The 15311-nt window shown below is 58.8% G+C and overlaps 2 protein-coding genes across 2 annotated transcripts; both read left to right on the top strand.

Moving 5' to 3' along the window:
* The first annotated feature begins 228 nt into the window (after positions 1-228).
* On the top strand, positions 229-10717 carry LOC121352305 (inner centromere protein-like). Its single transcript, XM_041465122.1, has 19 exons — positions 229-489; positions 608-721; positions 1840-2510; positions 3493-3544; positions 4064-4097; positions 4342-4441; positions 4946-5033; positions 5521-5656; positions 5727-5819; positions 5930-5941; positions 6394-6503; positions 6630-6741; positions 7434-7529; positions 7756-7877; positions 8063-8141; positions 8937-9044; positions 9250-9336; positions 9922-10078; positions 10430-10717. The coding sequence occupies exons 1-19, from the start codon at positions 359-361 to the stop codon at positions 10615-10617; spliced, it is 2490 nt and encodes an 829-aa protein (XP_041321056.1). The 5' UTR covers positions 229-358; the 3' UTR covers positions 10618-10717.
* Positions 10718-13782: 3065 nt separating this feature from the next.
* LRRC55 (leucine rich repeat containing 55) lies at positions 13783-14706 on the top strand. Its single transcript, XM_041465115.1, has 2 exons — positions 13783-14392; positions 14471-14706. The coding sequence occupies exons 1-2, from the start codon at positions 13783-13785 to the stop codon at positions 14704-14706; spliced, it is 846 nt and encodes a 281-aa protein (XP_041321049.1).
* Positions 14707-15311: the final 605 nt, after the last annotated feature.

Here is a 15311-nt window from a genome sequence, read left to right as displayed (position 1 = left end):
GGCCACAGACCTCTCCCTTTAATAGTTGAGAGTGACGGACGGGCAAATCAACCAATAAAACTCCGGGAATTGAGAGGTGTGGGCTGTGATTGGCGGAGGCCGGGCATAACCTCAGGGTGGGACGGGCCGGGCCGCGCTGTGAGGGTGTGGTGAGCGGACGAGGCGGCGGCAGGGGCAGGAGGGGCAGCTCCGGTAGGGAGCCGGGCGAGGAGTGTGGAGCGCTTGGGAGGGGTTCCCCAACACTTGTGCCCCGGCCTGTATTCATACTCCCCCGGTGCCTGTGTCTCTCTTTCCCACACTGAGGGTGTCCTGGCTGCCCCCCAGCCTTGTCCTCCCGCGCTGTGTTCCAGGCGAGGCAATGGCGGAGGGTCCCCAGCAGCTGCTGGAAGTGTGCGGGCAGAGGCTGTCCCGCTTCCTCTCCGACGCCCAGCACAAGCACCTGGCCTGGCTGCGGGAGGTGGAGGAGCAGGGCATGAGGATGCTCAAGAGGTAAGGGCTGCCCTGAGGGGAGCCCGCTGTGCCCCGCTAGCCGGGTGTGGGTGCGTTTGGGAGGGTTGATGTGGGCAGTGGGGGAAGCAGTCTGTGCTCTGCCTCTTCTGCCTCACAGCAGCTTCAGGGATGAGCCCATGCTCTTGCCCAAAACTCCGTCGCAGAGGAGGAAGCTCAGGAAAAGGCAGTCGTCCTGGATGAGGGAGGAAAACAAAGAGCTGAGCAGGAGGAGGTAGGTGGGTCAGCTTGCTCTGGCTCTGCCTCATGGTGTTTGGATGAAACAAAACAGTGCCTGCATTCCCTGAGTTACCAAAGGGGCACGTTGGGGTTGCTCACTGTTTGATTCTGGTGAGAGTTTGGGATAAAGTTGGCTGCTTTCTTTCACTATTTTTTTTTTGTGGTTATAGTTAAAGAATAATAAACACTCCATTTTCTTGTCTGATAACTTTTGGGTTTTGTCTCACTGGGTTTGTGTTTTGGCCTGAGGTTGCTGCTCTTGGTGTTCATTCCCTAAGCCTCTGTGTCAGTGCCTGGAAAACTTGGGAAAGGGATGTGTTCCCAGCACCACGTCTGAGTTGGCAGGCAGGGACACTCCAAGTGTTTGTGGAGGGACTGAAGTGGAAATTCCAAGTGATTTGCTTAGAGCCCACGCCACTTTTAAAGCTGCCCAAACCTGATCCATTGGTGTTTTAGGGCACTAGAATCGTGCTAACTGTGGTGAAAAGCCCACAGGAGGAAGAGTTAGAGGTGGGAGACTGTCAGGAAGCAGACATGGAGGGTGGGGAGAGCAGCAGGAATAGCGGGAGCGTGGGAGGTTTGTGTGTGTGCAGGGAGAGCAGGAAAAGCAGCACTGCAGATGGGAGCAGGGAGAGCTCTGGGCCCTGCTCTGGGTGCTCAGGTCATGCCTTCTCCAGGGGGCAGCCCAGATAACTCCTGTTGGTGTTTTCCCTCATTTAAACTTGGTTTGGGAAGAGCTGCTGATGCAGCCAGGCCTGCTGATGTCGGCAGGAAGGTGACACATTGTGTGTCCCTGTGTAGGTGCTGTCCTCTGCCATGTGCTGCTGCCAGGGCAGGGTTTAAACCCAGCTCTTGATGTAGGGCTAAATACACCTTTCCCACTGCCATTTGTGCACACCTCACTCTGTCTGTGTGGCACAGCCCTTGTGTGTGAGCTCCCAGCTGGGCTGTGTCCTTGTGTCTCTCCCCAGGGATAGGATGGGCTGTGAGAGGGAATGGTGGAGTGGAGAGGGAGCAGCAGCTTCACTTTTACCCCATCTGCTTGTCCCTCTAAAACTTATTTGGGAGCAGACAACTCCTTCACCGTTTCCTTCAAAATTCTTTTCCTTTAAGGTTATCCAGAAGGAGGAGTGGTGTCAAGCTGCAGTCTTCCAGCCTGAGCTCCCAGCAGTGCCTGAGGCAGGAGCAGCCCCGGAGCCCTGGCTGTGAGGGGCAGGATGTGTCCGTGCCCAGCTGTGCTCCAGGATCTCAGGCTGGCATCACACCCCAGCTCCCGGCTCTGCCCGGGAAGCAGCCTGAGGAATCACGTGTTCCCATGGTGGATCTGGATTGCCAGGAGTGTCCCCGGGGTGATGCAGCCCTTCCAGCAGTTTTGGGGGAGCAGCTGCCTGAGGTGGATGCAGCAGATGAGCTCCAGGAGGTCCCTGGTGTCCCTGGGATCCTGGCTGAACAGCCAGGAAGGGATGGGGAGCAGGACCCCAGGAGAGCCAGCACCTCCACTCCCAAGGCTGCTCAGAATGGTGACCCTGCTGCACTCCAAGGAGATGGATCTCCTCAAGGCCTCGAGGCACTGCTCTTCCAGGACTCCCCCAGTAAAAGTGCAGCACAGAAATCCAGAACGCGCCGCCGGAGCGGCCTGAGCGCCCCCCGCAAGAGCCATAGGGCTTCCCTGGCAGAAAAGTGCTCCCTGGCCAGCAGGAGGGAGAACATGATCCGGAGATCCATCAGCAGGGCCAGGAAGGCAGCGGCACGAGAATCCTCCTCTGCCTCCAGCAGAGTGAGCTGTGAGTCCCTGCACTGCTTCCATGTGGGAATGGAGCGGTGTGGAGCGGCTCATCCCTGCCTCCAGCTGCCCCAAGTCTCCTTGTCCTTGTGGGCTCCTGGGGTGCAGCTTCAAGCCAGGGTGTTGCTGCAGCAGGGGAAGGCTGGGAGGCAGGTGGAGTTGGGGTACACAGGTTGGGAATGGGCAAAAAGCACAATTGTGGAAGGGAGAGCGTGGCCAGGCTGGTTCCAGCCACGTGTGCCTTTGGATCGGGAGAGACTGCTGCATTCCCTGGGGAAGGGCTTTAATTTATGGCATCTGCCAGCCCTCCAAAAAATCAATAAGGCTGAAAGTGCAGCCCTGAAGTTAGGCTGCAGTGGGCAGAGGAGCTCAAATGCTTTTTGGGCAAGGATAGAAGAGACTCAAACTAGCTGTGTCACTAGAGGAGCAGGGGTCATGGAGCCCAGGCTATTCCTGTTAGCTCCAAATGCCTTGTATCAGCTATTCCTGCTGCTCCTGACAGGGTTTGGCTATTTGGGCTTTCCAAAGCCATTGCTGCTGCAGGCAAACGGGCTGTGGTGGAGCATGGAGGCCTCTGGAATTCAGCTTTGTCAGCCTTGAGTCACGCTGTATCCAGGCATTTGTTATAACACTTGGAGCGAAGGGGTGTGATGGGGGGGTGGAGTGAGCCTGGAATCAGCCCAAACCCCCTGGATCCCTGCACCAGAGCGTGCAGGGAGGCAGGAGCTGCAGCCAATGGCCTGGGAATGCTGGCTGTGACACAGGCAGCTGGAGCAGGCTGCAGGCAGCAGAGCTGCTGCCTCAGTGCTCTGCCTCCCCAGCCCACTCCAGATTCAGTGGCACTCGAGGGAGGTGTGGTGCTGGTGGGGAAAGCGGAGCACTCCATGTTCCTGGGAGGAAGCCTGAGCTCTTCCATGTGCACCCTGTGGCTGTTGGGAGCCTGGGAGTGAAATTCCCAGCTCCACTTGTGCTTTCCTCTCCAGGTCAGAGCTCCTTGGAGGCCTTTGTGGAAGAAGACGTGACCAGCGGCAAAAGGTGAGGCTGCCATGTAAGGCAGGTGGGAAGGGATCCCAGCATTCCCTGTGAGGACACTCTGGGGTAGCTTTTCAGTCACAGATTTTGTCAGGGACTGCGCAGATGTTGCTGTCACTGGGGCTGGATGAGATTTCAGGTTGTGCTGTTCAGGCACAGTGAGACTAAGTCCTTCACTGGGGTAGCTGGTGGTGTGTCCTGGGGTTCCTGGAATTCCTGGCTGCCACTAGCCTGGCAATGCTGGTGGCCAGTCAGGTCTGCTCTGGGGAAGGGACAGCCCAAGGTTGTCAGAGTTCCCTCTTTTCCTGCTACTGGGGCCCAAGGTGGTTATGGGGCGTTCAGCAGCACAGTGGGACAGTCCCTCAGAGGAATTCACAGCCCAGCCTTGATGTGCCTGGCTGGAACAGCCTCTGGATGTGCTTAGGAACCTGCACCCTCCTTGGAGTCCCATACACTGCTTCCATCACCTGTAACTCGCCTTCAGAGAGAATTTCAATTATTAAAATAGCTTTTCCTTCACAGGCCTGAGCTGGAGCCACATTCCCCGAGGGAGAAGGTGAGTTCCAAGGAACAACCTCAGACTGTGTGGATGCCTTCTTGCTGGGTCAGCACCTTTGCTGAGGTTGTCACTGGATGCAGGGATGTGGCTGATGTCCCAAAACGAGCCAGCACAGCCCTCACTGGGAGGGAAGCAGACCCCACCTGAGCAAGCAGTTGGCTTTTCCAGGGCAGCAGGTCCCTGGTAGCCTTGTTCTTTGGAGCAGCTGTGCTAAGAGAATGCTTGTCCCCTTTCCCTGCAGGCTCCTGGAGATGTCCTTGTTCCAAGCACAAGTCCCCAAGCTGCCAGCCCTCCTGCACAGCACCTGTCACCTCTGGAGGAGCAGGCAGGGAATGCTGCAGGTAACTTCCAGGTGGTCTTGCTTTCCTTGCATGAAACCCTGAGAACACACAGACCTCGGGGTCAGTGGGAGCATTCCTGGGAAATAAGGGGTTTGTGTTGAAACTGAACCACTTCTGACCAGTCAAGGAGGTTTTCCAGGTCAAGTTTGGGCCTCCTGAAGAGGTGAGACATCACTTAGGTGGGAAAGGACATGTAACTGTGTCCAAGATGTGAGACAAACACTGCCCTGTCCAGCTTCAGTCTGTACAATGAGTGAGTGGGGACATTTGGGAAGGAGCTCCTGGAGCTGGAGTTTTCCAGAGTGTCATGTTCTTTCCCTCTGGGGCTGCATTATGTGAAGATTTAGAGGTCCTGTGTGACTCTGAGCAAGAAGGAGGAGTTGGGGTTTTTTGTTCCCTGTGAACTGGAGGGTGTGACAAGCAGCTGGAGCTGGAATGGAGGAAAGAGTCCCTGGAGGGAGTTGGATGCCTCACACGTGGCACTGACTGCAGATTTCTCCACAGGAAGCCATGTAAATCCCAGCAGTGAACCCCAGAAGAGCCAGGAGCAACCCCACTGTGCCAAGCCCCTGGAGAGTTCCTCCCGCATGTGGTAGGAGACTGCAAGGAGCAGGGATGAACCAGGGGTCTGGAAGGACTCGGGTTTAGCATTTTAAGTAATTTGTGCTAAAGAAAGGGGTGGGGGATTCTTTCCCTGCCTTCCTCTCCCAAATTCCAGTAGCTCTGAAATCCCCTTTGGCCAGATCCTGTGTCTTGGAAGTCCCTTGTGGCTTTTGGAGCCTTCTTTGGGTCTGGGACTGGGGAAGAGCACCCGAGGTCCTGCACAAACCAGCAGAGGTGCCCTAGCACAGTTAGCTCAGAGCTGGGAGGTGACTTCAAGGGCTCTTGAGGTGCAAGTGACTGACCTGGTTATTTTTGTCTGTGTGAGTGTCTGGAATACCTGATCTGACTCCTGGAATACCTGATGTGTCTCCTCACTGTGTGTTGCTGGGGAGGTTTTGGGAGAAAGATGTAATAGCCAGTAAATCCCTCTGGAGAGTGTGACAGCCATTTCATGTCCCTCCTGCTGATGCCACCAGGATGAAAGGCTGCAAGCAAGCCCTGGGTGTCCTGTGGCACGGGCAGCAGACGGGGGGCAGGGTCCTTTCCCCTTTGGATGAGAAGCACAAGTCCTTGGCAAACCAGGCTCTGTCATCCCCCTCTCCGGCCAGCAAGGTGAGTGGTGCCACAGCCCTGTGCCCCCTGTCCCAGGCAGGCCCTGAGCTCCCTCCCTCTCTCCCCTCAGGCTGTCAGGCCTCTGAAGAACTTCCTGCAGGGACAAGGGGGTGGCATCAAGGACTTCATCAAGCGTAACACTCCCACCCGGTCCCACCTGAAGGTGCGTCATGTCTGAGGGGTGGGAGGAGAATGGGCTGCATTTGCTGGGAAGGGGAATTCTGGTGTTACTTCCAAACCTTTAACTGTGTTTCTTATGCCCTTTCTCTGCAGGGAGACTTTGTTGTAAGTATGACACCTTATCCATGGGGCTGACACGCTGACCACACTCTCCCCTCGTGCCGATGTCCATCAGCCCTCTGGCCACACCAGCGGTGAGGTGACAGGATCTCTGTGCAGGTGTGTTCTGCTGGGACTGGGCACTGCTGGGAGCTTCTGGCCTCTGAGCCAGGCTGCACTCTGCTTCCTCTGCACCATTTTCCTGGCTGCTGGGACAGGTGGTCACCTACAGCAGGGGTGTGCTGTTTATTTTCTAAAGCTATTCTCTGCAGCTGAAGGACTGAGATTTTTCCTTCTGTACTTCTGCTTGCACTGGATAATCCCTGTTGCCAAATACGCGTTGTCTCCCCATCCTGGTGTCCAGGTGAATGGCTCCAACAGTGACTGTGTGTACCAGGCTACCTGAGGGGAGACACAGCCCCCAGCACCTGGTACAGTCTGAGCTCTTCTCCCTTCAGGAGAAGGAGAGGCAGAGGCTGGAGAACCTCCGGAAGAAGCAGGAGGCTGAGGAACAGAGGAAGAAGAAAGTGGAGGAGGAGAAGAGACAGCGTCAGGCAGAAATGAAGCAGTGAGTTGGGCTCCTTTCTCCCTGCTCTTTCCTTGGTCAGCACAGACTTGCCTTATGCTTCCCACCTGGAATGAGCCCTTTGGGAGCAGGCAGGGCTGACGAGCCCCTCTTGCCCACGCTGCCCAGGAAGAGGGAAGAGCGCCTGAGGAAGGCCCTGCAGGCTCGAGAGCGTGCAGAACAGATGGAGGAAAAGAAGAAAAAGCGGATGGAGCAGAAGATCCTGCAGAGTGATGAGAAGGTGAGAAGGCTGAGTGGGCTTTGGGCCTCTCCAAAGGAGAGCTGTGAGACCAGGAGCTGTGAGCAGGGCAAGCTCCATGCATGCCAGAATTCCTTCTGACAAAGGGAGGCTTTTGTTCTCCATCCCTCTGCACATTCTTGTTGGGACAGGCCCTGTTCATGCTGCTCTGTGTTCAGGGAATGTGGCAGCCCCTGCCTGCCCTGGGCACAGCCCTGCAGGTGACAGCCTCACCTGGCCCATGTGCTTGGCCTGGAGTGTGTGACTCAGGGGGTGCATTTGGGTCAGGTTTGGGTTTCAGAGCCTGATCTGGCCCTTTTTGGGGGGCAGGCTGGGCTGGTGGCCACATGCCAGTGCTGCTGCTGTGTTATGGCTGTGAAGGGGTGAGGGAGCTGTGCCTGAGGGCCCAGAGCCTGAGCAGCCTCTGCGTGAGGCCTGGCTGCTCATTTTGGGCTGGACTGAAGGGACCTTTGGAAAGGTTAGCCTTTGGAAAGGTTAGCTTTGGAAAACAAGGCGTCATGTTCCTTTCAGCCCTTCCCAAACCCTGAGTGGACAAATGCACACCCACTGCTGGGTCCTCAGTCTCCTTAGGATCTGGGATATCCCAAGCTTCAGACCTCCCTCCAAGGCTGTGAAGTGTGTCCTTGGAGCAGTGGAGCTGACAGGTGTGGCTTTCCCACTTGCACATCTCACAGGTGAGGGAAGAGAAGGTGGCAGAGGAGCGGAGCAAGAGGAAAGGATCCAAGAAACATGGGGAAGCTGAAGCACGGAAGCAGAAATCCCTGAGAGGGGTAAGAGCAACTCAGGACCCTCCTGCACATGGAAAAGGACAGGGACAGCAGGGACCTGCTGTATTGGTGTGGCTGGCAGGATAGGGACAGGTCACTCTCTGCTTGTGCAGGGATTTTTGGGGTCTGGGCTGCCAGATCTCTGTCCAGGCAGCTGATGTTGGGTTGGGGGCACAAGGGAGAAGTATTCCAGCAGCTGGAGCCTTGCAGTGTTTTCCTCTTTCTTCAGGAGGAAAATGAGCAGCAAGAACCACTGCAGAAAAGAGAGGATGAAGTGAAGGAAAGAGGGAAAACAGTTTTGGAACTGAAGAATCTTCTGGAGCAGAAACAGCTGGGACAAGCGAAGGAGAGGTGTGAGCTGGTGCCTGTCCTGGAGGAGGGAATTGGCCACAGCCTTGGGGAAGCAGTGGATGTAAATGTGGTGTTGCACCTGGGTTCTGGGGCTGCCTGGAGGCTGGGGGGCAGGAGCAGGAGGCTGTGAGAGGGGAGGGACAGATAGACATGCTTCCCCCTCTAAATTCTTTCTTTTCTCCCAGGTATCCCAAGCAGCGAGGGAAGGAGAAGCCCCCCCAAGCACAGCAGGAGCCAGCAGCATTGGCTGGCAAGGCCACCAAGGTGGGGTTGGAGTGTGCTGGGAGCAGCCTCTCCACATACAGCACACAGGTTGGGCTCAGGACCAGGTGTTTTCCAAGTGCTGTGTTGCTGGGATGTTGTTTAGAGGATCAAATGCAATAAAGCTGATGATGGTTATTGTACAGAGGTGGTGTGCAGGAGCAAGCCAAGGGCTGGGGGTTCCCTGGCTGACAGGTGAGCCTCAGCCCTGTCATGGTATGGTGACAATCACGAAATGGCACTTGGAAGAACATCTCAAAGAGCATTCACTGATCCTGAAACCAATGTGGAAATTAGAGATTTATTAGTGTTTTACTGCCACATTTCCTCATTGTGCCCAAAGGATGTGACCCCCAAACCTCGGGTGCCACGTGGCTCTGTCACTTCATTTGCACTCACACAAAGAACACCGGGGCTTTAAGTCAGGGTTGTTGGCCTTGAAATATCACACTAACATTTGCTTTCACTCTCTACTCTTAAATTCATTGCTTCATTAGTGAAAAATCAATGCCCCAAATGGTTCTTCCTCTTCAAGATCAATTCTTCCTCCTGTGTGGGCTCCTGCTGCACTCCTTCCCTCAGTCCCTGGCACTTGGATTCTTTTGTGCTGTATAAATTTAATTTAAGGTCTGAATCCTTCCTGTGCTGCCAGCAGCAGGGCCAGAATGAGTCTGGCAAAGCTTTTCCAGGCAGGAGAAAATGGCTGAGCAGCACAGGAGGGGAAGCTCTAGGAGAAATGGTTTGGGTCAAAAAGGAACTTCAGCAGGTTTTGAGTTTTTTTTTTTCCCTCTTTATTAGGGGAAACCAAGTCCCAAAGAGCTGCCTCTCAGGCCTGGGCTGGAGAAAAGATATGAGCCACCAGAATCCTGTTTCCCAGCTCTTAATGTCTGGCTTCAAGCAGAGAGGGTGAGTGTGGGCTCCAAAGAGCCAGGCTGGACCTAAGCAGAGACAGGAGTGGCTTTATCTGGCAGTCTTGGATTTGGGGTTATTTCTGCAGAAGAAGCCACGGGGGTGCTGAGGGCTGGATGTTGCCAGAGCTGCCAAGAACACAGCTCTGTGTCAGAGTCTGTTCTGTGTGAGTGAGGAATGACTTCATTCCCCTGTCTTACAGGAGGCTGGCGGTCAGCAGCAGCTGAGAGACGAGAAAAAGCCCATTCCAGCAGCAGCCCCTGGGACATGGCCGAACAAAGCCGTCAAGGTGAGCCCTGGCCCCGGCGCAACGCGGCACAGCCCTCGGGTGGCCCCCGCCTGCTGTGGCTACTTGGCCCCTGCGGCTCGGAGCCACCGCCGCTCTTGGCACAGGGAGCCCGATGGAAAAACAAGTGGTTGGAGGCGGAAAAGATGCTGGAAGCGGCCACGGGAGGGCAGCAGGTCCTGAGGCGACGTCCCTTTGGGAGCGGCCCTGGGCAGCCAGGCTTGTGGCAGCTGCAGATGCAGAGCCTTGCATGGGCAGAGAGCAGGAAAGGCTGCTCGGAACTGGGCTGCAGCGCTGTCTCTGCCGGGAATCTGCTCTGGGCTCCGTCCTGGCTGTGTCAGAGCTCCAGCAAGGGAAAACCGAAGGTTTTAGGTGGAGAGTTGAGTGCTGGGACATGCACAGTGTGCCTTTCCCAGGTTTTTCCACAAAAACAGGAGGGGAGGGAGTGTTAAGAGCAGATGTTGCTGCACGGAGCCCAGTGACAGTTTTGTGTTGGTTCAGGATTTGAGCACTTTGGGGCTCTGGTGGCCATCCCAGCCATGGAAGTGCTGCTCCCCTTGCTCATCACTGCTCTCTGTGTGGTTTCAGAAATCCCTCTCCACATCCTGCCTCGGCTCCCTGAAGGGTGCTCAAGAACCACCATCGCCCCCGGCCAATGAGAACAGCTACGGGCTGGATCTGAACAGTGACGACTCCACAGATGATGAGAGCAACCCCCGGAAGCCCGTCCCCACCTGGGCTGATGGTAGGTGCCAGCCCTGGGCTGGCTTCCTTTCCCTCCTGCCCTGGAGCTTTCCAGCCTTGCTTGGATCCATCTCAAAGCGCAGTCCAGGAGTGTGTGCACCTCTGGCAGCTCCCAGCTCTGTGTGCTGGGGGGATCAGCACCGCTTTCTGCGAGCGCTCCTGGGCTGAGGTGAAACCAGAGTCCTTGGAGAGGAAGGGGGGGCACAGTCCAGCTCCTGAGGAGAAGCGGGTGTGGTGGCAGTGGGACATGTCCCACGCCTCCTGCACAGCTGGTGGCTCTCAGAGGGGAAGGGGAGCGCCGGCCCGCCCGAGGCAGGGCCTGCAGCCTGTGCTGTTCCCGTTCTTCCCGCAGGGGCGCAGCTCCAGCAGGCCATCGTGCACCAGTACTACCACCCGGTGGACCTGGACGCGCTGTTCGGGGCCATCCCCAGCCCCAAGCTGGAGGACATCTTCTACAAGAGCAAACCCCGCTACTTCAAGCGCACGAGCTCGGCCGTGTGGCACTCCCCGCCCGGCCCCTCCTGCACCTTCCAGAGCTGAGCCGAGGCAGCCAAGGTGGTTTCTAGGGTCTGTGTTCTACTTACCCTCTATTGACAATTTTAACTTTTTATTCTTCTTTTGTACAGAAATAAAGTTGTTTATTCAAGTCCAGCACTCACTGGTGTGTCTCCTTCCCCATACCTTGGTGGCTGTTGCTTTTGCCTTGCAGAAATCACAGTTACTAATCTGCAACCAGAGCCATTTCCTAGTCTGCCTCATTTCCTATTCACTTAGGATATTCCCTTGTACAAGGAAGCTTGGAAATTGCTTTAAGGAAGATCAGGTTTTTAAATCACTGAGGGGATAATGTTCTTGTAACCCTTTTTTTTATATATTTACTGTATTTATCTATACTGTCTTAATTATCTGCAATTCCTTTTCCTTCAACAATTCCTGTGCACTCATCTTGGTCTGAGCCAGAATCTTCTTCCTGCCATTGGAAAAATCTCCCTGGACAATTTAAGTAGTGGCTAATGCCTCCTCACCCTTTTTTTCTAATGGGAAAAGGAAGCCCAGGCTCAGCTCTGGATCCTGTTGTGGCAGGATCAGTGGGACAGCCTGTCTTGTGCAGGAGCTGGGTTCATTTGGGAAGGGTGAGGGAGGGGATGGTTCCCCAGGGATCTGGCAGTGTGGCAGCTTTGACCCACCCTCAGCAGCAGAGCTGCACCCATCCCACTCCTTCCTTCTTCCTTTCCCAAGCCTGAATGCACATGGATTGACAGGAGCAGGGATGGATTGAAACAGAAAAGGCTCTGGCTGTAAAGTAGATTTATGGAGCCAGAATCCCTGGAGCCCTCCTGCAGCTCCTTCTACAGAAAGGGGCTGGAAGTACTTGGAGCAAGCACTCAGTCCCAGAGCCAGTGCTCGCCCAAGAGGATTTTTGTCCCAGGAATGCTTTTTGGATGGGATCAGGCAGGGAGTTCATGGGTAAGGGGGGGAGGACAGCCAGGCTCCTTCCTAACCCAGAGGGCAGCATCTATCCCCTGGCTTCCTCAGGTATGATGCCCTGCAGTACCATGTCCCCAAGGCCACCTCCACAGGGGATTGGGCAAGGAGGACACAAAATCTGCTGCAGCACAGCACCAGTCAGGACAATTTCCCAGTTTCTTTGGTGCCAGTGGAGCCCGGAACAGTGGGGGAGTGGGAAAAAACCTCGGCGCCAACAGCTGCTGGCAGGGATGCGCTGCCAGGCTCCGGGCTGAGCGCTAATGAGGTGTCTGTGCTGCCGCTGGCTCTGCTCGGCTCCTGGAGCCCGCTGGGAGCCCAGGCCTCGCGCTCCAGGAGCTCCCAGGAGCTTTCTGGGAGCTGGGAGCAGTGCTGGTTAATGCCACCCCAGGAGAGGCGGCTGTGCTGTCTGTCTGCCAGCTCCGCACCAGGGAGGATCCATCCCATGGGATGTGGGGAGCAAAAGGCCCCCCAGCACCAGCATTGGGCTCCAGTGCCAGCTGGAAAAAGGAGCAGCTCCATGAAATCAGCAGGAGAGAATTAAGCAGGGATCCCCTAGACGTGGGCGGGCTGGATGTGGAAGTGCCTCCTTCCTAGAAATGCTGGAGCCATGGTGTTGCACCATTCCCGGAGCAAACCGTGGGCATCCCTGTGATCCCAGAGGGCCATCCTCAGGTGGAAGGGGGCAGGTGGTTGACCCCACTGTGTCCCTCCAAACGGAGAAGGGAAAGGGAATGTTTCAGCTTGCGTGAAGCAAAATAATCCATGTCAACCTGAGGCATTTTCCAGTGCTGTGAGCACAGCAGGAGCACAGGAGGGTGACAGTGCCCCTTGAATCCCAGCAGTCCCTTTGGATCCTAGAGCTCCCCTTGGATCCCGGCTGCCTCGTTTCTCCCCTCTGCCACCACGTCATCTGTTTCTGTTTTCAGTGCCTGGGAACCCCTGATTCACCCCATCCCACGAGGATGCTTCCCGGGGCTGGGAGCGTGTGGGAGGGCTGGGGATCGGGGCAGAGGAGCAGGATGGATCCCTCTCCCAGCTCTGTCCTTGCCGGCTGCCTGGGTCGTGCGGGTGCGGGTCCCCTGGCCTGGGCAGGGGGTCCCTGAGGCGGGGGCACCTCCGCCCGCCGCTGTCTCCCCGGCTCGGCGGCTCCGCATCCCGCTCTCCTGTTGCTCAGAGATGTGGAGGCAGTTGCTAAGAGACACCGACACGTCAGTATCTGGCCCTAAGGAAAAAAAGAGGAAAAAAAAAAAAAAGAGACAGAGAAAGAGAGAGACAAGGGAGGACGAGGAGGAGGAGGGGAGGAAGGAGGTGGGGAAAGACCTGCTCCCATCGCCGGGCTCGCAGCAGCCTTGGCCGCCGCTGCCGAAGCCCAGCTCCCGACTTGGCGGCCTCCGGGGTGTGGCCGGCCACCGGGGACCCCACCATCACCGTCCGGAGCCCCCCACATCGCCACTCAGGAGCCCCACATCGCCGCAGGGAGCCAGGCCCTGCTCCCTCCCTGGCCAGTGAGTACCCCGGGGCAGCCCGGCCTCACCGGAGGGGTCGGGGCGCTGCGGGGATGGGGAGTGACCGGGCTGAGGTGGGCCGCTGGGAGAGGATGGAGCTGGGGGATGCAGGCGAGGGAGGATGGAGCAGATATGGTCAGGTGGTGGGGGGCGAGGGCAGGCCTGGGGGGACCCCGGTGGGTGCTGGGAATGGGGATCTTCCCCCGGGAGAGAGGCTGGAAGGGTGTCCCTGGCACCGGGCTCAGCTGGTGGTGGCGGGGGGCTGGCGGGGGGCCGTGGAGCAGCACCTCTGCTCTGCCCACCACCAGCCAAGATGGGCTGGCCAAGGTCAGCAGGACTGGGGGGGCCCTTTTCTGCCTGGAATCCCGGGGGGACGCTTGGAGCAGCGATGCTGTCCCGGGGGGCACGGGGAGGCTGTGGGTGCCCCAGAGGCCACGCCGGGCTGCAACAGCGGCGGCCCCCCCGGCGGGGCGTGCGGCCGGCACGGCTTCCCCGCTCTCCTCTTCCTCGCAGGCAGCTGGCGACGGCCCGACGCCGGCCCCGCCGGTGCCCCCGGAGGGGTTGGCGCTGCCCCCCGGATGCCGCCGGGATGCCGGGAACGTCGCTGTGACCGCCGCCAGCCCGGCCCCGCGGCCGGCCGCCGGCAGCCCTCGGCGTGAGCGGGCGGGCGGGATGGCCCCCGGCGCCCCGTGAGGGCCGCGGCCACGAGGCCATGCTGCTGGGCCCCTGGCTGCTGGCGGCGGCGGCGGCGGTGGCGGCGGCGGGCGCGGGCTGCCCGGTGCTGTGCAGCTGCCGCGGGCAGGCGGTGGACTGCAGCGGGCAGCGGCTCTTCTCCGTGCCCCCCGAGCTGCCGCTGGACACCGGCAACCTGAGCCTGGCCCACAACCGCATCGCCAGCATCCCGCCGGGCTACCTGGGCTGCTACGGGCAGCTGCGCGCCCTCGACCTGCGCAACAACTCGCTGGCGGCGCTGCCGGCCGGGCTGTTCCGCGGCGCCCGGCGCCTGGCGCACCTGGACCTGAGCTACAACAACTTCAGCCTGGTGCCCGCCGACATGTTCCGCGAGGCCAGCGCGCTGCTGCGCCTCGACCTCAGCCACAACCCGGGGCTGCGCCGCGTCCACCCGCAGGCCTTCCGCGGCCTGGCCCAGCTGCGCGAGCTGGACCTCAGCTACGGCGGCCTGGCCGCCCTCAGCCTCGACGCCCTGGAGGGGCTGCCCGGCCTCGTGGGGCTGCGCCTGGGGGGCAACCCCTGGCTCTGCGGCTGCGCCATGGAGCCGCTCCTCAAGTGGCTGCGGGGGCGCATCCAGCGCTGCTCCTCGGGTAGGTGCCGCCGGGACCCCCACGCCCCGTCCCGCGTGGGGCCGGCGGCCGGGCTGACGCCGTCCCTCTGTCCCGCAGATTCGCAGCAGGCGGAGTGCTGGGCTCCCCCCGAGGTGGCGGGGGCCCCGCTGCTGTCGCTGACGGAGGAGAGCTTCCAGGCCTGCCACCTCACGCTGACCCTCGACGACTATCTCTTCATCGCCTTCGTCGGCTTCGTCGTCTCCATCGCCTCGGTGGCCACCAACTTCCTGCTGGGCATCACGGCCAACTGCTGCCACCGCTGGAGCAAGGCCAGCGAGGACGAGGATGTTTAGGGACCGCCGCTGCCACCACTGCCGATAGACCCCCGCCCCGGCCACCCCCCAGCCCGGCCGCCCCCGCGGGGACACCAGACTGTGCCTTGTCCGCGTCCCCTCCCGCCGCCCCCCGTGCCGGGGTGGCCCTCGAGACGCCGGGGACACCAGGGGACAGCCCTGCTTCCTTTTGCCCCAAAGTGGGGAGTTTTTGCACCCCCCATCACCGTGAGCTTGGACCCCCTCCTGTGCTGTTCCCACTGCCCAGGACTGGTTGAGGCAGTGATTTGGGAATCCCATGGGAACCTCCCCACCTCTGCCTGGGAGAGACAGAGGACAAAGTGTGTGTGTCTTGGGAACCACAGCCACTCTCCGGGAGGCATCAAGGAGATTCCTGCTTTCAGCCCCAAAGCAGCACTGCTGGAGCTCCCCAAATCCTGCACCTGCTCTCCAGCCTCCCCAAGAATCCAGAGGGGCAGGAAGGGTTGCTGACACCCAGCTCCTCACCACCATTCCAGGGCATGCCTGCACCTTGCTGCTGACGTCGGGATGTGCTGGAACAGCACCGGGACCACCGAGCCTGGCAGTGGGATGGGCTGTGACATCTCCAGGGGATGGCATCTCCC

Source organism: Pyrgilauda ruficollis, unplaced genomic scaffold (assembly GCF_017590135.1).
Source record: "Pyrgilauda ruficollis isolate IOZ18807 unplaced genomic scaffold, ASM1759013v1 scaffold187, whole genome shotgun sequence".
In the NCBI taxonomy this organism is placed as follows: Eukaryota; Metazoa; Chordata; class Aves; order Passeriformes; family Passeridae; genus Pyrgilauda; species Pyrgilauda ruficollis.
The sequence above is the reverse complement of the archived record's forward strand: the minus strand, read 5'-3'. Positions and strand labels throughout refer to the sequence as shown.